The sequence below is a fragment of the Prionailurus bengalensis genome, chromosome A3 (assembly GCF_016509475.1).
Source record: "Prionailurus bengalensis isolate Pbe53 chromosome A3, Fcat_Pben_1.1_paternal_pri, whole genome shotgun sequence".
In the NCBI taxonomy this organism is placed as follows: Eukaryota; Metazoa; Chordata; class Mammalia; order Carnivora; family Felidae; genus Prionailurus; species Prionailurus bengalensis.
This window is the reverse complement of record NC_057354.1, coordinates 124,961,082-124,980,925: the sequence shown is the minus strand read 5'-3', so window position 1 is coordinate 124,980,925 and position 19,844 is coordinate 124,961,082. Positions and strand designations below refer to the sequence as shown.

Genomic DNA, 19,844 nt, shown 5'->3' with positions numbered 1-19,844 from the left:
TTTTCAATGTCACCCCATGAGACGTGTGCTTTCATTTTCAAAGATTATTTGGCTAAAGCTATAAATCTCTAGTGAAGCACATCTGCATATATCTCAAAGGTTATATTTTTGATCCTATGTTTACTTAATGGACATTGTTTGGTGTATAAACAATGCAATGATGTAAATTCTAGGTGACACCTTGGTAGATTAAAATGTTTAAGGTGCATGAAGACTTATTTGCTACCTCAGTAATAAGAAAACAAGGTAAAAACTAATTGAGTGGGGAGCTGAAATGCAAATGTGAAGGCCGACAAAAAGGAAAGCTTTAGAAGGACAGTAAACAATGATACACAATCAGCAAAATTAAAGAAAAGGCTCAATTTGGAAAATATCAAGAGGAAAAGAGTATATAAAAACATACACAAAAAGACGGGGCGCCTGGGTGGCGCAGTCGGTTAAGCGTCCGACTTCAGCCAGGTCACGATCTCGCGGTCCGGGAGTTCGAGCCCCGCGTCGGGCTCTGGGCTGATGGCTCAGAGCCTGGAGCCTGTTTCCGATTCTGTGTCTCCCTCTCTCTCTGCCCCTCCCCCGTTCATGCTCTGTCTCTCTCTGTCCCAAAAATAAATAAACGTTGAAAAAAAAATTTTTTTTAAATAAACAAACAAACAAACAAAAAAGAAATCTGGCTTTTCTACTTTGTCTCTCATCTATAAGCTTTTATCCCCCTCCCCCAAACTTTACGCAATAGCAAGCAGAGTTGAGATAAATGGAAGGCAAGAAGGTAGGAAGGAAAAAAGGCATTAGGGAGATGACAGAGGACAAAGTCAAAGGTTCATGGGAAGCCCCCAGGGATCCAGGAACTAAGAGTTAAAAAGGAAGTGTGAACTAATAAGGTCATGTGTAAATTATGAATTATTTCTTTTCAAGGTGCCTCTCTCCCCGTGGGTACTATTGGAAATTTCAGTGGGATAAAACTCCCCCCACCTTTTTTTTGTTATGGTAAGATTGGCTTCTGCATATTTAATGTCAACAGAATTCCTACAATCATTGTGATAAGTAAAAACTGTTGCCACATATTTCCAAATTGTTCACCTCCTCAAACCTGGTACTTTAAAGAAGCACTCCCAAATTACTCTGATGCTGAACCATGGACTCAGATCAAGTATTTGCTAGCTCTAAACCTGAGATTATCTTAACTGAACTAACTGGTGATAATATTCTCACTCAGAACCACAAAGTCAAAGATAATGTTATTAAAGGATAATGAATAAAATATAAGGGCAACAATTAATCACTGTGATCCCAAATTAGACCTAAGATCAATAAATTTGTATACAGAAATGAAACAAAATAAATTCTTCCATACAAGTAATAATTTTGGAATTTCTTCATAGAATAGTTTATACCCATCAATGAATAAAAATGACTTTTAGACACACCAGAGGGTTTGAAGCAATGCTTTAATTTACATCGCCATGAGCCCCTGTAAATGTTCTGTTGCGAGCTGTATATGCTGCTCTAAAGCCAGTTCCCGAGATGCCTGCCTTATGATTAACACATATTCTTATTTCATGAAGTAGATAATATATTTGGACATTCTCAAGAATAACTAATAAGAAAGAAAGGATCTAGAAGTTTAGTAATCTTATATACAACTTTAAAAATACATAACCGACGCCACTGTGAGGTACACAGTTTCAAAGACTGATTAGAATACTGTTGTTTATATACTTTGTGTAAAACTGTTCAGTTTATTTTAGAATAGCATAACAGAAAAAGCAAGGATAGTATCAGGAGTCAGAATGGTGTTCTAGCCTCAATTCCATCATTCGCTGGTTTGGGCAAGTCTCTTGGGCTCATAAGACCTATACTTTTCTTATCTCTAATGAGCGTATCGCTCAGCCAGTCTACCTTAACAATTAAGATGAAATGAAATAATGAATATGAAGGTGCTTTAGAAAACTATTCAAATGCTACTGAGTTACAGGCAACTTATTACTTAAAAGATAATAGTACTTTCAGTAAAAGCTTCAAAATAACTTACACTGTTTTCTGCTTTAAGGACCACATACAAAACTCAGAAAAATTGCACACAGCCTTAAAACCGATTGGGTGACACTTGTTTTAATTTTTATTTAAACATTTCATTCTAAGAGAAGGAGCTGACAAAGTCTACCAAAGTTTGGCAATTTTAAGAGAGGCTGACATCTACTTAATAGGAAAAACGATCCCAACAATTTTATTCTGTTTTTAATATAAAAATCTTCTGTGATTAGAAAATAGGTTATAAACTTTTCTAATCCATAACAAGCTAAAGCACTGAATTTGATTGCTGAATACATGACATTAATGAATTTTCAGAACTGACAGTCCCTCTCAATAAACTGAATTTCATATAGTTCAAAGCTTGAATTACACTTATTCATACCCTTAAGAAAAACATCAGTCAGCTCAAAAATGAAGAAGTACAAGGAATAAGCCATTATTTTGTCAAGTCGTAAATTAAATAAAAATATAGAATGTTGCTTTATATGCAGGAAGTTCCATATCAATCTAATAATGATGAGCATAAAGATGAGAGTATCAGAAATCAGTAACATGTTTTAGATCAATGTAATAGGAGAAAATAATTCACTTAATCTTGAACACTTAACTTGAAGCCCAGAATGACACTACTCTTTCAATTTCAAGATAAAAACCATTCATTTAAAATTTCTTCTTTTTCTTTGCTCTTTCCCACTTGTTTCTGACTCCCTATATTTTAAGTGCTGCTTTTAAAAAATTGTCCTTAAGAAATAATAATAATAGTAACAAAAAGTTGTAGTCAAATGGAGCCAATCTGAAGGGTGCCAAATGGCCAAATATGGTAAAATTTTTGGATAAAAAAAAAAAAGGTATAAAATTGATGTCTCCCAGACCACAATGGACTGAAATCCCAAAAGCTATTAATTTACAGGTAACAATGATGATTAAAAGAACACAAGTAAGCTGTTAGTGTATCAACTCATTCTCAAAGTTAGAAAATAAAGATTCCAAGCATTATCCTGACTCCTATATGAACTATGTATTTTCAGTGTAACCTCACAACTCATGAGGGAAAATTTTTTTAGATAAAAGTTCCAGCTCATAAATGCAGAAGGTATGACAGAATTAGAGAATCACCATTTTTGCAAACTCATAAAATAGGCAACTATCGAAGGCTGCTAAGCCCATCAAGTGGATCAGGCTGACAAGCTCACAATGGAGACAACCAGATACATATCTCCTGATAACGTGCAACACTAAGAATACAGAACGCTATCTTGCCCAAACTAGCAAACAACAACCAGACCATGCCTCTAGATTTAATTGTTTTCTAGAAACAGACATGCAAATTCATTTCCACAGGCATTTCCTAAATCAGCTGCCTTGATAACTTGATTCATGAAGAAATCCATCTGAAGGATATACAATTTAAGTATTTTCTTAGACCAGAAAGCATGTAAGTCTTGCATTGTGATTCAATCAGATGAAAGCAAAGGATAGATTACTTGTGTGAACACTATGTAAAGAGCCAATTTATGAAATCTATTAAATTATTTCACCCTGGCATGGTCTATACAGTCCTTGTTAACAACATTGCCAGTCACACTACAACTAAAACCAAAGGAAACTGGGAGATCACAAAAGAAAATCACCTACAGATAATTCCAGTCAGAAGTGCGTTAAAATACCAGATTTCCAGCTGAAGCTAAACCTATGGAGTTTTAACTCTGGGTACAAAAGTATCAGGCTATAATACAGAAATGCTGGCCCAAGTGATGATTATTTCTCATAATTGATGAGAATTTCTTCCCTAAGCATCTACACAGCTGGGTTCTTTATAGTCTAAAGAAAAATATCTTGATTGCTGTTTAATTATAGAGACAGATCTAAAAATTTTATTTTTTTTTAATATATTTTTTTATTTTTTGGAAGAGCACAAGCAGGGGAGGGGCGGAGAGGGGGACAGAAGATCTGAAGCAGGCTCTTCGGTGACAGGCTGACAGCAGCAAGCCCGATGTGGGGCTCCAACTCACGAACCGCAAGATCACGACCTGAGCCAAAGTCGGACACTCAACCAACTGAGCCACCCAAGTGCCCCGAAAAATTATGTTCTAATTTTTAAGCAAGTTATGTAGAATAACTAATGCCATTTTTACAAGCTCTAAAGCACAACATAAGCAGTAACAGTTGACAGGAATCTGATCTGAAACTTACCTATAAAAAAATGACAGGACATGACAAATATAATCTTAACAAATAAAACACAAAACTATTATGAAAGTCCTATTCTTAGGTTTGTTATGTTCCAAATATTTGTGTCCATTTCAAAGTTTCAAAGGCATATCTTACATGGGGGTGGTGGAAGTGAGTGGGTCTGAGTAGAAATAACAGAAATCAGGAACTGAGCAGCCTTATGACCAAGAAGAGATGATAAATGAAGGTGTCAGGCTAAAAACTGGTAAATTTACACAAATAGTGTACAGCAGATCTTAGGACACCTCCCAAATAAATTAATCAATTGTATATATTTAATATCCACAAAAGAGCAAAGACCCAGAATTTGGGGCACAGGACCAGTCTTTCAAAATCTAGGCCACGTCACACTGACATATATTTACACGATGATCACTACAAAAGATCCCTTTGTTACGTGGACATTTATGTATTAATGAGCTGTAGGAAAAAATAGCTATACCTTAATGATGGGGGAGTCAAATATAATCACTAACTTATATTTGCTAACAACAGCAACATTACTTTTTAAATTGCAAGCTGATTTAAATCTTTCCAAGCACATAAAAATCAAAAAAAGGAATCTGTTTTAATTAAGGCAACTAAAATTATAAAAATCCAAAATCTACTTTCAATGAAATACTTTCCTTGAAGAGATAAGGATTCATACACAGCCTGATATTCAAAATCTCTTCAAATATATGCTGCTAACTACATGAATAAATACTTCCTAGAGAGGAAAAGGGGTAACCACCAACTCAATAATCTTGGGGTGGGGGCAATTTTAATATAAAGATATAAACAAAAGTCCTAAATACTCCAAATTCAAGGATATAACAAACCTAAAACATTTTTTTCTTAAACTAACGACGTATTCAAAAGTATATGGACCAAACCGATAAGATTCTCTAACTCACAACCATACTAAATTCATATACCCTGATACACCCTTTGGTAAAATGGCCAGGCATTCAAAGGCCAAAGCAAAAACCATTGTAGTAAACTATCTCAAGTTTGAGAACTATGTGACTAATGTTTTCCTTTAGATGTGCAAAAACTTTCGATAGTGAAATTTCTTTTACTAACATGTTTCAACAGTTGACTTTTCAGATGATCTAAAACACACACAAATCAAAAGCACAGACAAGAAAAAACACACCACTGTATTTCATAAAAGGAACATAAGATACAATAGGGGTCTTTACCTTACTGTACATTAGACCCTCACTTTGAATTTTCACGAAAGTAGAACTTTTTCAAAAGGCTAGTATCTAAAAGCAAAAGCAATTTGGCATGTTTTATCCAACATTAAATATTTTACACATATTATAAACACACACACAAACACACTTACATGTATACATACAAATAAAAAGGGTTTTGTTTTTTTTTTTTTACCTAAATGCAAACTGGATGAGGATCCATGTGATGAAAGTGATGGCGGTGGCGTAAGTGAATGTCCTGGAGTTTGGCTTGGCAGAGGCATGCCTATTGGACTTGGAGAGGAGGAAAATCCCAGACTATTGTAAAATGGTTGCCCTATGGGTGCTAGGCTGCTACTAGATCTTTTGTACAAGTCAGAGCTAGTAGATAGAGACTCTCTCCTTGTGGCACTACTACTTGCAGAACTGCCAACTGAAGAAGAAATAAAAAAAACCCTAATTACATACAGTGTTAACTGAATAAAACCTATCCCCAACTCTTGCTGGGAAATAACAGAAGTGATCACAATAATTACTTTTAGAAACATTATGGGGAAGATAATTACTGTGATAACTATATAAACTAACTTTCATTAATCATAAAAGGGTATAAATGCACCCCAATAAAGTAACCAGATACTTAACAGAGCACTCATATGTTTATTATTTCACACATATTTACCATTGACACATATGATTACTGTGCTTTAATACCCTGGTATGATTTATAAACCCTACAATTGTAAGGTGTCTGCTTTAGGAGACGCTAGAGATTAAATTCCAATAACGTTAAATTTTGGTAGTGTCCTAATCTCTGGAATCAGTTTCTTAGACTTCAACTCAATGCCAAGAAAGTATTACACTGATAAATAGATTATTAATACATTTCCCTCACCATTCACATTTAATTTGGCTTCTACCTTGTGTTCAAACCATAGTCCTTTAAGTCCATATTGGCCCGAATATCAGTCAGTTGTGAAATACAGATGGTAACTAACTTCTCAGCACTTTTCAAATTACACATTCTCCCTATCCATCAGCAACTAAGTTACAAAATATATATGAAAAAGTAAACTTCCTTTTAGACAATTGATGGCTTTCATTACTGTTGTCACAACCAAAGACATGCTTTCACTTACCCCTCAGGATCTCCATCTCCCATTCCAGAGATTCTACTACTGGTCTTATGAGCCCTTTACTCAAGTGAAGACAAATCAGCCTTTTTCCCCCCTCAAATACACAATTATCTCATATCACATACCTTCCTAAACTACATACTGAATTCCTTTTACTTAATCCCAAATTCAACCCTCTAGTCCTTTTTTTCCTTAAGCACTCTACAAAATCATTTTTAAAAAATGGCAGAACCACATTACCATGTAGCCATGCATGCTCAAAAAAGTAATCAACATATCCGGATAATCAGTCTTTACCAAGTGTTTAAAAGGGCTGTCCAAAACTCCCACATCTTAAGTCTCACTTATAGCCCACATTTTCAAGTGCTTCTTTCCTATTTCTAAACACTAGCCTTTTTTTGGTTTGTTTTTTAACTGAATATCTTTTATAGCGAAGGGAATTTCATATTAGATTTCTTAACCTGTCAGGTTTTTAAAGAACAAGCTCTATATTCGGACCAATATGGTAACATTTTTAAAGAGAATTTTAAAGTTTCTATTAGGTCTTGGTTTTCTAATCTCAAGTCAATTATAAATAGGTCATTAGAGCACAATGAAAAATTAAGAGAAAAATTAAGCAGAGAACATAATGGGTAGACCAAGTTAAGCTTATAATACAGATAGCAAACAATTACATTGGTTTCCCCAAATTCAAGACTCTTATAAAGGAAAAACACAAGGCTCACACTACTGTATGAGGCAAAATATTAAAACACTAGTAAACCTTTAATACCAGCCAGTGTGGTTTCTGAAAGACTGATATGTTTTATAGAAAACTGCACATTTTAAGGTATCATCTAATAAGAGAACACTATGTAACTATATGCATTTTAGTAGCAAAACCAAACAAACACTCACGTGATAAGCACCTCTTCTAGAGTTGCTTTTGGCAAAATTGTAAATACATGCTACGTTAACTATGCTAATTTAAAAGGACACTGTCAAAGTGATTGTTCCAAATACAGGGCTACACTTAAAATTCCTATTTATTTCAGAAAACAATTTGACTGACAAGGAAAAAAACAACAGCTCTCTAATAAGAGCAGTAGCACTGTCATTTCCCTGGCAAATAACCAAAGAAACCATAGTTTTGACACATGAAATAGTATCTTCCTCCAAAAAGGAAAGGCCAAGCCAAACGTTTAAAAGTAATTCAGAAATAGCTTTATTTTAATCCTAAACAAGCTGGCTCCTTAACTTTTACTATATGCCTAAATTATCTGCAACAGTGCAACTGTGAAATATGAAAACAAAGGATACCTAAAAGATCTAAAAGGCTAGACCAACAGCGGAGTCACTAATCATTTATCAAGTATATATAACATGTTAAATTTCAAACTTTCAATTGTAACAACACTTTCCAAGTAATGGGTCGTAGAAGGGTTGATTTAATTACCATATTACAATGGCTAAGCTTCCTAACTGTGTTATATAAGGTGGGGTATAACACTGGTAAGTGTTAATAATTGCATCATATAGGTAAGAGAATGACAGTGTACAGGATTCTGTATGTGTATATGTGCACATAACCATACTATCATTTTAGATTTCATACAGGTATGGAATTGCCATCATGTGAAACGGCAATGGGTAGGCTTCTTTTAAGAGTACCCTTGTGTAGCACTTGAATGAACTCTCACAAAATGTCCAAGAGGAAGGGGAAGATGATAAGACTTTTACTGGCATCCAGGGGTGGCAACTGCTAATGTCCTCTGAAGCAAGGTAAAACAGAGGTATATACAGATTGGTAGTCAAAATTAAGTAAGCAATGTTTATAAATAAGGGAGGCATGAAGAAGACCAGTTTTGGGGAAGGAGGCATCTGCAGGAAACATTTGTAGGAAACAAAATGCTCATGCCAACCAGTTCCTGAATGCTGGGGGGAATGATCCTAACAACTGAGAGACAAATGAGAATTTGAAAGAAGTGGATAAGGGGGTCTACAAATCCATCCCAGACCATCAGTGACAATATATATTATTACAAAAGGGGAAATGAGGTTTATCAAAGCTCTTCTCTATTTTTCCTGGATTATTTAGAGTCTGTAATCTCTAGTTTAGAAACTAGTCATTCCTACAAAGTTTATCTTTTAAGTTATATGTTCTTACAATTTTCTTCAGCATGTTGGATATTTGGAGAAGATGCTTGTCAACTGTATTAGGAACAAAAAATGAGTCCGATGGGAGTGCCTGGGTAGAGGTAAAAATACCGAACTCCAAAAGGAATGAAAAATTCAAGTAGGAATATTAAAAGATTGAAGACTCTCCAAGTTCATTAGATTTTTCCCTCAGAAGTTCTTGTGCCCATTCTTTAGGTAGTTTGGTGTTAGGCAAGTATGATATTTCCCTATTGCATTTCATTGTAGCACAAAAGGATTCTGCTTCTACAAGTTTATAGCAATTTTAGATCATTCCTCTTACAAATATGAATGTTGAAAGTTCAGAAGTCACTTCCTTAGAAAACCAGCAAACATACTTAATAACAACTGGCCCATGTTAGTTTTGCCATTTTCCACACCAGAAAAGAAAATAATTTAATGTGGTGGGAAAACAGACGAGAAGCAGGTATTAAAAGATTCTATGACTTTCTTTACTAAAAATAGAAAACCTCTTGAGATCTGAATAAACTGCCCTACCCCTCGTGAAGAAAAGGCTGCCAATTAATTGTACCAACAGAACTAGGGTTTCCTGAATACTCTGGAACCTTCAGAGACTGATAACACAGGTATGTCAACAGGAAGTCAATGTGGGCCTCTTCTGATTTCACCTGGTCATTTCTCAGTTACAAAATCAGTTTGTGTGGGTAAATTATTTATTTTGTGAAGCTATTTTAAATTTAAAAATTTTAAGTATTATGTATATAACTAGGCTATGGAAGAAATATTCTTTTAGAAGAATTTTTAATGATAAAGGCTAAATTATTTAGTGTAGAAGATAAGCGTATTGGTAGTTTCTTAGGGGCCTCTGACCAGAATATTTCACTGTATTTTAACTTTATATATTATACCTAATAAAACCATAATGAATGACTAGCATTTAATAAGAATAAAACATCTGATAAAAACAAAAAGACTATTATTTTAAAACACTAGAAATTTAAGGTGGCAAAATATTTACTTCCTCAAACATTATTTTGTACATAAAAAGGAAGAACTAGTAATCAGCAAACAAATCTTAATAAAACAAAAATTATAATTCTTAAAGCCAGGGGAAAATGTATTATATCTGAGTAAAAGATGGGCTGCTTAAAGTGAGCTAAACATTCATAAATGCTTAAAGATTTGCAGCCGGTAGTTTTCTTCCTACAAAATTAAATAAACCGGTATTTTATTCCTGTCCTTTCTACACTATAAGCTATTACTTATCTTCATATTAAAAACAAACATATACCTCATGTCCACTTAGCAGAGTACACTCATCTTAAAAAGGCAACTTACCTGACGAACCAAATCCACTGAGGGCTGAGCCTATAGCAGCACCCAAAGAGCTACTGCTTCCAAAGCCAAGCGATGTACTTCCAGGTTGGCCAGGTCCGTGAGAAAATAAAGAACTGCTCTGGGAGCTACTAGTCAAAGAAGTGCTCCCGTAAAATGAATTAGACTGCAGATTCGTGCTCGGCGGCTGCTGCTGCTGCTGCTGCTGCGGTGGCTGAGTGCCAATTGGCCGAAAGAGACCGTTTGTGCTGCCGGTAAGACTATTTGCAGTTCCTCCAGCTGCTGCTGCTGCTGCTGGAAAATAAATTTCAGATACTTCTTGAAACCACCAAAAAGACTACTCTCTATTTTTAAAATATCTCAAACAACACCAGAAAAATATTATCCCTGAAAACATCAGTTACACTTACCAGCTTGTGCTGCTGCTGAACTAATTAAAACGGGTGTCGGAGCCATTAAACGAACTGGAGCTCCAAGGCCAGTTCTTGCTCCGGGGCCAACCACTAAGGCACCAGTCTGATCATAATAGGCAGTTGGAGCTAGTACTTGATAGCCTAGATAATATTAAAATAAATGTTTACTAATGAAAACATTTGCTATAGAAAACATGCATATTTATTTCCCCCACATTTGTCTTTATCAACCACAAAATATAATTATATACAATATGAAATCCTTAAATAATCATGATATGAGAAGTTAACACATGTGAGAAGGTATTACTTACTAAATGTATGAAACTGTAATAGTGTGTAAGTAAAACTGTTTTCTCTAAATTTTAAGAGATGCCTTCCATTTACAAACCACAAAATAACAAGGTACATTCTTTGATATGTAACTATAGGCCATCAAGCACTGATACTTGAAAAATATTACCTATTAGTTCTGAGAAGAGGATGGAAAGACTAAGGGATGTGAGGTAGTTAGAACACTACAAGAATGGTTTATTATGCAATTTTAATAAAGTTCTAAACCAAGGGATTCATTAACAGCATTCCCTCAGCTTTTCATTTCTAAGCATCCATTTAAAAATAATGATATAAAGATACCTTAAAATCATAAGGTTACACTTTTTGTAAAGGTTCTCAAGTGAAAATCTGAATAAACATCATATCGGAATTAGTTTTATAGCCTTAAGCACAAGTCAGGTGATAATCTGCACTATTCACAACTACAGAAGCTCTTCTCAGGGGAGATTCCTTATCTTAACTACAGAACAAAAAGTAACTATTTTGAAGAGAAAAGTGACTATTTTGCCAATTCTTCCAGGGATAATATATAACAAGTACCACTCTAGATGCACAGGAGAGAATTTAACTACACACAGGAGATACTTTTAAGACAGAAAAGCTTACTCCTCTCCCAGAAGTCATGTTAAGAAAGTCTATCTTACACAGGACAAGGACTCAGGTTCAACATTCAGACAACCATTTGCAAAAAGGTACTGATAATTTTAAGTTTAAATACTACCTTCACCACCAAGACTAACAACACTGTCACATGCAAAGGTTGTTTTTAATTAAATATGGTAATTCTGACTGTTTTTGCAATTAGTTTCATTATAAATGGATATAAATTAGAAGAACCAGCTGAACAGACATATAAGGCAAAATCTAGGGGGGGGAATACAGAGCTTCCAAGCTGACTCCTCACGGAATGAATGGGATAAATCTTGAGAAGAGATTATGAATATCCAACTGGAGATGTCAAATAGGATATACAAGTCTCAAGTTTAGGGGAGAGGGTCCAGGCTGGAGTTACAAACAATTAAATCACCAAGAAAAATTAAAAAGGGATCTATGGACAGAGTACTTCACATTAAGAGGCTGGAGACAGAAGGAACCAGGGAAGAGATGAAGAAGGAACAGTCAGGGCGGGCGCCTGGGGTGGCTCAGGTGGTTGAACATCTGACTTTGGTTCAGACCAGAATCTCGCAGTCCGGGAGTTCAAGGCCCATGTTGGCCTAAATGCTGACAGCGTAGAGCCTGGAGCCTACTTCGAATTCTGCGGCTCCCTCTTTCTCTCTCTGTCCCTACCCTGCTCGCTCTCTCTCTCTCTCTCTCAAAAGTAAAAATTAAACAAAAAAAAAAAAATAAGGAACAGCTGTAATACTGTGGTCTCCTGCAGGCCAAAGAAAAAATAATTCTAATGAAGACTGAGTGATCAACAATGTTAAATGATGCTAAAAGCTATTAGAAGCTGAGAACTAACAAATGGCTTAGACACATGAAGTCATTATGATGAGGGATGCAAGCCAAACTGTAGTGAGTTCAGTCAAGAATGGAAGAACCACAAGCAAGTACAGACAATGCTTCTGAGGAGTTTAGATGTAAGGAGGGCCAGAGGGGAGCTAAAGAAAAGGGGATGCTGAGACTAATTTTTTCTTAATCAGAAAACGTACTTTATTAGCAAAGCACAACACTTTGTGCTTAAAATTTGTTGCTGTAAAATAAAACACATAAACACACAGAGAATGTAAACCCAAAGGTACAGTATAATGACTACAATAACAAAAATTTAACCACAATCCAAGTTAAGAAATAGAAAACTGCCCAGCACCCTACCTCTCATATGTCCCTGCTCCTCCACAATCTTCTCTTTCTCTTAGAGTTATACACGACTCTACTACCCATAAATGCCTCCCTAAGACTCATGTGGTTGGAATGATTTAAAAATTTTCATGTAGGATTCACTAGTGGTTGTATGCAGATATACATGCCCATTATTCCATTATTGTATAGCAGCTCGTTGGATGGATACGAAAATGCATTTATATGTTCTACATTTACACTGCTTCCCCCATTTAGGGACACTGCCATCAGTACTGCTTATAAACATTTTGGTACATGTATCCTGGTGTATAACGTGTGGATTTATCTCTCTACTGCAAGGTATGTATCTAAGTAGTTGACGCACTGATTATGTAAATTCACACTCCTTCTAACCTTGCTATTAGAGTTCTCACTTGCATGTAACTTTAATAACACTTTATATTCTCAGACTTTTAAATCTGGCTGATCTGGAAGATATGCAGAAATATTTTGTTGTGGTTTTGAGTTTCATTTTCCCACACTAAATAGGCTGAGCATCTCTTCATATGCTACTCTTGGAAGAGGCTTTTTCAAGTCTTTTACTCATTTTCCTACCAGGCTGCCTTTTCTTACTGGCTTATAAATATGTATGTGTATCCAAAGGTTTTCACTGTTTTAATATATTGCAATTATCTTTCTCCATCCCTAGCCTGACAATCTATTCTCTTTATGGTGAATTTTGGGGTAATAATGTCAAATATTATTTCATTTTTATAACAAAATTTCCCTGTATTTTCTAATGCCTTAAAATTCCACTTTTCACATTTCTGTCTAAAATCCAAACAAAGTTGGTTATTGAACACAAGACAGGGCAGGGGTTCAATTTCATTTTGTTTCCAAAACAACCAATTTTATTTCATCTTATTTGTAAAACAAGTCATTCCTCCCTACTGCTTTGTTCTGTTTCTTTGTAATTAGGTGTTCGTTTGTTTGGGGATTTCATCTTTGGGGTCTCTATTGGGTCCCACTGGTTTGTCTCTCCAGGCAAGAATTTAACTGTAGCTTTAGAATTAGTCTTCCTCTGGAGTAAGTCAGAACAGAGCAAGTCTTTTTACTTATTTTTGTCCTTTAAGAGTATTGTGGCTTAATCTTGATGGACCCTTTGCATTTTCACTAAATTTTTTTCTCACCTATCAAAATATCATAGAAAGAACCTATTAGAAATTTTAGTTGGATATGTACTGAAACTATAGGGAGAACTGACACATTTAAAATGCTGACCTGTCAAGGGGAGCCTGGGTGGTTTAGCTAGTTGAACATCCGACTTCAGCTCAGGTCATGATGGTGCAGTTTTTGAGTTCCAGCCCACACTGGGCTCTGTGCTGAAAACTCAAGAGGCTGGAGCCTGCTTCAGATTCTGTGTCTCCCTCTCTCTCTGCCCCTACTCGCGCGCTGTCTCTCTCTCTCTCTCTCAAAAATGAAAACATTAAAAAACATTAAACATAAAAACATTTTTAAAAAATTTCAATGCTGAGTGGACCAAAGGTAGCTATATCTCTTTAGGTCTCCTTTATACTTTTAAAAAGTTAGATTTAGTCCTAAGTACTTGTTACTACTACAAGTATCTTTAAAATTTTTCATTTTCAAACAGTATGCTGTTAACAAAAAATATTTCATATTTTTTTTAATGTTTACTTTTGAAGGAGAGAGAGAACAAGCAAGTGAGCAGGGAAGGGGCAGGGAGACATAGACACAACCCACAGCCCAGAGCCTGACGGGGGGCTCAAACTCACAAACTGCGAGATCATGACCTGAGCTGAAGTCAGACGCTTAACCGATTGAGCCACTCAGGCGCCCCCCTGAAAAGATTTTTAAATTGATTTTCATATCCAAAAACCTTAACAAGAACGTTAATTCTAATACTTGATCTAAAGATTCATTGACAGTTTTAGTTCTTCCTTTACAGAATTTTCTCATTTCTCTCTCATGTTATAGTACTAGCTAGGATCTCTAACATGCTAAAGTGTTAATAGGAATCATTGTCTTCTTCCCCGTCTTAAAAAAATCCAATTATTTCCCATAAAGCAGAAGTCTGTTATCCATTTGGGGGCACGGGGGGTGTCAATTTCCACCTTAGCATATTAAGGAAACTATCTTTGAATCCTAATTTGTTGAAGTGGCTTGTTATTAGAGTCAGTATATAAATTTGTTATGCTTTTCTTGCCTCTCTTGAGAAGTTCTTGTGATTGCTTTCTTTTAATCTTTGAACGTGCCAATGACCTCATATGACTTCCTAAACTTCTTGAATTCCTGGGATAAAACCAACTTGTTCATCATATATTATTACCCTGCTTATTATATACTGCTATATCTGGCTGTTAATATTTTAGAATTTAGTAATTAACCTGTAATTTTCCTTTTCTGTATAGTCTGACAGGTTTCATTATTTTTTCTTAAATGCTTATTCTTGAGAGAGAGAGAGAACCCTCGAGGGAGGGTCAGAGAGAGGCTGAGCCAGAGGATCCGAAGCAGCCTCTGTGGTGACAGCAGACAGCCCAGACATGGGGCTCGAACTCATAAACCGTGAGATCATGACCTGAGCCAAAGTTGGACACTTAACCAACTGACCCACTCAGGCGCCCCAGATGTGATTTTTAATATTTAAATTTTCTTTTTTTAATGTTTCAAGCTTTTTTTTTTTTTAATTCTAGTTAACGTATAGTGTAATACTGGTTTTAGGAGTAAAATTTAGTGATTCATCACTTACATACAACACCCAGTGCTCATCACACGTGTCCTCCTTAATCCCCATCACCCATTTAACCCATCCTCCCACCCACCACCCCCCTCCAGCAAATTTGTTTTCTGTAGTTAAAAATCTCTTTTATGGTTTGCTCCCTTCTTTTATTTTTCTTTCATCTATGTTCATCTGTTTTGTTTCTTACATCTACATATGCGTAAAATCATGGTATTTGTCTTTCTCTGACTTATTTCGCTTAGCATAACACACTCTAGCTCCATCTACGTCATTGTAAATGGGAAGACTCCATCCTTTTTGATGGTTGAGTAACATTCCAGTGTGTGTGTGTGTGTGTGTATACATATATATACATACACATATATACATACATACATACATACATACATACACATATACACACACACATCTTCTTTACCCATTTGTCAGTCGGCGGACATTTGGGCTCTTTTCAACATTTGGCTATTGTTAATAATGCTGCTATAAACATTGGGGTGCATGTGCCACTTTGAATCTGTATTTTTTGTATCCTTTGGGTAAATAACCTAGTAGTGCAATTGCTGGATTGTAGGGTAGTTTATTTTATTATTACTATATTATTATTATTATTTGAGGGAGGGGAGGGAGGGAGGGAAGGAGGGAACACGCATGAGCTGGGGAGAGGGGGAAAGGAGGAGAGGTAAAATCTTAAGCAGGCTCCATACTCAGCACAAGCGCCATGCAAGGATCAATCCCATGACCCTGGGACCATGATCTGAGCCAAAATCAAGAGTTGGATGCTGGACTGACTGGCACCCCGGGGTAGTTCTATTTTTAATTTTCTGAGGAACCTCCATACTGTTCTTGAGTAGCTGCACCAGTTTGCATACCCACCAACAGTGCAAGAGGGTTCCCCTTTCTCTGCATCCTAACTGACGTCTGTTGTTTCCTGTGTTGTTAGTTTTAGCCATTCTGACAGGTGTGAGGTGATACCTCATTGTGGTTCCGCTTTGTATTTCCTTGATGATGAGTGATGTTAAGCATCTTTTCGTGTTATCTGATAGACATCTGGATGTCTTCTTTGGGAAAATGTCTATTCATGTCTTCTGCCCATATCTTCACTGGCTTATTTGCTTTTTGGGTGTAAGGTTTGAGAAGTTTTTCATAGATTTTGGATACTAACCCTTTATCAGATATATCACTTGCAAATGTCTTCTTCCATTCCAAAGGTTTTTAGTTTTGTTGACAGCTTCCTATGCTGTGCAGAAGCTTTTATCCTGATGAGGTCCCAATAGTTCATTTTTACTTATGTTTCCCATGCCTTTAGAGACATGTCTAGTAACAAGTTGCTACAGCTGATGTCAAAGAGGTTGCTACCTGTGTTCTCTAGGATTTTGATGGGGTCCTATCTCACATTTAGGTCTCTCATTGATTTTGAATTTCTTTTTGTGATGGTATAACAAAGTGGTCCATTTTCATTCTTCGGCAGGTTTCCCAACACCATTTGTTGAAGAGACTGTCTTTTTTCCACTAAATATTCTTTCCTGCTTTGTTGAGGATTAACTGGCCATAAAATTTCGGGGTTTTCTATTGTGTTCCACTGATCTATGTGTCTGTTTTTGCCAGTACTATACTGTCTTCATGACTGCAGCTTTGTAAGATAGCTTAAAGTCTGGAATTCTGATGCCTCCAGCTTTCCTTTTCTTTTTCAAGACTGCTTTGGCTACTTGGGGTCTTTTCTGATTCCATATATATTTTAGGATTCTTTGTCCTAGCTCTGTGAAAAATATTAGTGGTATTTTGATAGGGATAGTATTAAATGTGACAGGTGTTAGTATTTAGATTATACTAGTATCATAAAATGACCTGGGAAGCATACCTTCTTTTCCTATTTTCTAGGATCTTAAAAATTGGAATTATTTCCTCCTTGAATACCTGGTATTCACCACTGAAGTTTTATGTTGGCCTAAAATCTTAAGGGAGAAATTTTGATTACTTATTTCACTTCTTTAATGTTAGCAGACCTCAGATGTTTTATATATCCTCAAGTCTGTTTGGTTACATTTTTCTAGTTATTTGTCCATTTTATCTACACTAATTTGCTAATGTGAGATTGTTCCTAATAGCCACCAATGATTATTTAATTTTTCTGTATTGGTATTTCTGCCTTCTTGTTTTAAATCTTTTTTGGATGAGTCTCTCAGAGGTTTATCAATTTTATTAGTATTTTCAAAGAAATAACTTTTGGGATAATTTAAATCTTTGAATTGTATGTTTGCCACCTATTTCATTCACATCAGCTCCCATCTTTATTATTTGGTTTCCTTTTACAAATTCTTTGGGTTTATTCTCTTCCTTTTATAGTTCCTAGATAGAAACTTACTTTCCAATGTATGCATTTGAGCCTATTATATTCTCCTCCTATGTTGTTTTAGGTGTAGGTGACAAGCTTAAATTTGTAGCATTTTCATAATCATTTAGTTCAAAAGCTTCTAATTTCTACTGTGTTATCTTTCTTTACTGAGAGTCTGGTAAGACACAGGGGCTTTAAAAAAAAAAAAAAAAAAGACATGGTCCCTACATGCAAGGACTATACAATCTAGTAGAGGAGGTAATGTACTACGTCCTTAAATTTAAATGTTTATTTTTGTGAGAGAGAGCAAGCATGCAAGCAGGAGAGGGACAAAGTGGGGGGATGGGACATAGGATCCAAAGCGGGCTCTGCTGACAGCAGAGAGCCTGATACAGGGTTTGAACTTCTAAACCATGAGATCACCACCTGAGCCAAAGTCAAACACCTAACTGACAGAGCCACCCAGGCACCCCTCCTTAATTCTAAGATGCCACTTTGTTTTGAGACAAGACACTGATCTACTAACTTCCATTCAAAGAGAAATAGAAAATGTTGTTCTACTTGAAGACATTTTCTAACTTTAACATGGTAAAGCAAGGGCAGAATTGAGAAATCACAAATAACTAAATGAAATGCAAGGCAGACAGAAGAACTAAAGAAAGGTGCAAGAAGAGTAATTACTGATGAAGACACACTGGGAAAGAAAGATCAGGAAGGCTTTATGCAAAGAATACTGAAGGATGAGAAGGAAAGCTAATTACAAAATGTTTATAAACCAGAGTTAAAAAAAATAATAATGTTAAACTCTATCTATCCCAATTTCCCTTAAAATGTGTAAAAGGGTATTTTAAGCTAAAAACCATTAGCTAGGGCTAGAGGCATAAAAAGTACAAGTATCTTTGGCTGGTAGTATATGGTCTAGTGTGTTAAAGCATAGGACTATGGAAGGATACTATCAATTAAGTAGTTTGGGACTAGATCATTGAAAATACTAAGGGGCACCTCAGTGGCTCAGTCGGTTGGGTGTCCAACTTGGCTCAAGTCATGATCTTGCTGTTTCTAAGTTTGAGCCCCACATTGGAGCCTTGCCTTGAGACTGTTTTGGATCCTGTGTCTCCCTCCCTCTGCCCCTCCCCCACTCTCTCAAAAACAAACATTAAAAAAATTTAAGCAAAATATTAAGAACCAGAATGGTATAAAACTAACTTATATTTTTGAAACGTTAACTGAAAGAAGAATAACAAGATGAAATGGGGGCGCCTGGGTGGCTCAGTCGGTTAAGTGTTTGACTCTGAATTTCCGCTCAGGTCATGATCTCATGGTTTGTGAGATTCAGCCCCCCTCCCCCCATGTCAGGCTTTGTGCTGACAGTGCAGGGCCTGTTTAGGATTCCCTCTCTCAAGATAATCTCAAGATAAATAAAAAAAAGATAAATGAACAGAAGAGATTGGAGGCAGAGTTAGTGGGAGGTTAAGAAAGAGGCAGAACAAGAATAGCACAGATGAAAAAGAAAGGGAACATGAGATAGAATGAACAAGAACTGACAAATTATTGAATGCGAAGCACAGAAGAAAATCAAGAGTTGAAGAGGATTCTGAGACTGAAGCCAAAAGTCTCTAGTTCAAGAGTACAGTGAAATTAATACTAAAATAAACAGTAAGATAAGCAAATCTGGGAGAGAGTTCATTTTTTTTTGACACTATGAGTTTTGAGGACTGCTGGAACATACACATGGTAATGTCCAATACAAAGGCAGAAATATGTTAGATGTTCAAAAAAGAGTCCAAGATGTAGATGTAAACTCATTAGTTTACTGGAATAGGAATGATAGCTGAAATGATGAAAGCAAACGGTCTCCACCCACCCACCCACCCACCCACAAAAGACCATCTATTGTTCCAATACTGAAACTGAAGTTCAAAGAGAAAAGTTGGCCAACATGACTCAACTAGGTTGTACGGAAATATGGCACATCTGATTCCAAAGTATCTAGTCCAAAGTAACTGTCTTCCACGTTTAAGGATTTAGACAGAGGAAAGGGAAACTGATCAAAGCAATGAAAAAGATAGGAAATCCAGGAAAACAAATTATCACAGAGGCTAGTGTCACGACAGAGAAACGTTGTAGAGAGTTGGACTTAGTCAATATGGTGAAATACACCAAAGAATTGAGAAA

At 36.0% G+C, this 19,844-nt stretch overlaps 1 protein-coding gene across 7 annotated transcripts in view; it reads right to left on the bottom strand.

Annotated features, from left to right (window-relative positions):
* The window catches only part of PUM2 (pumilio RNA binding family member 2), a 100,988-nt gene that overhangs the window by 26,532 nt on the left and 54,612 nt on the right, over positions 1-19,844 (bottom strand). For 5 of the 7 annotated variants that reach the window (XM_043604459.1, XM_043604460.1, XM_043604463.1 and 2 more), the window contains 3 exons: positions 10,459-10,602; positions 10,052-10,342; positions 5,638-5,874 (listed from right to left, as the gene is read on the bottom strand). In XM_043604459.1, coding sequence (XP_043460394.1) covers positions 5,638-5,874; positions 10,052-10,342; positions 10,459-10,602 — 672 coding nt within the window. The remainder of the gene's footprint in view (positions 1-5,637; positions 5,875-10,051; positions 10,343-10,458; positions 10,603-19,844) is intronic. The other 2 variants (XM_043604465.1, XM_043604464.1) reach the window with 1 other exon arrangement.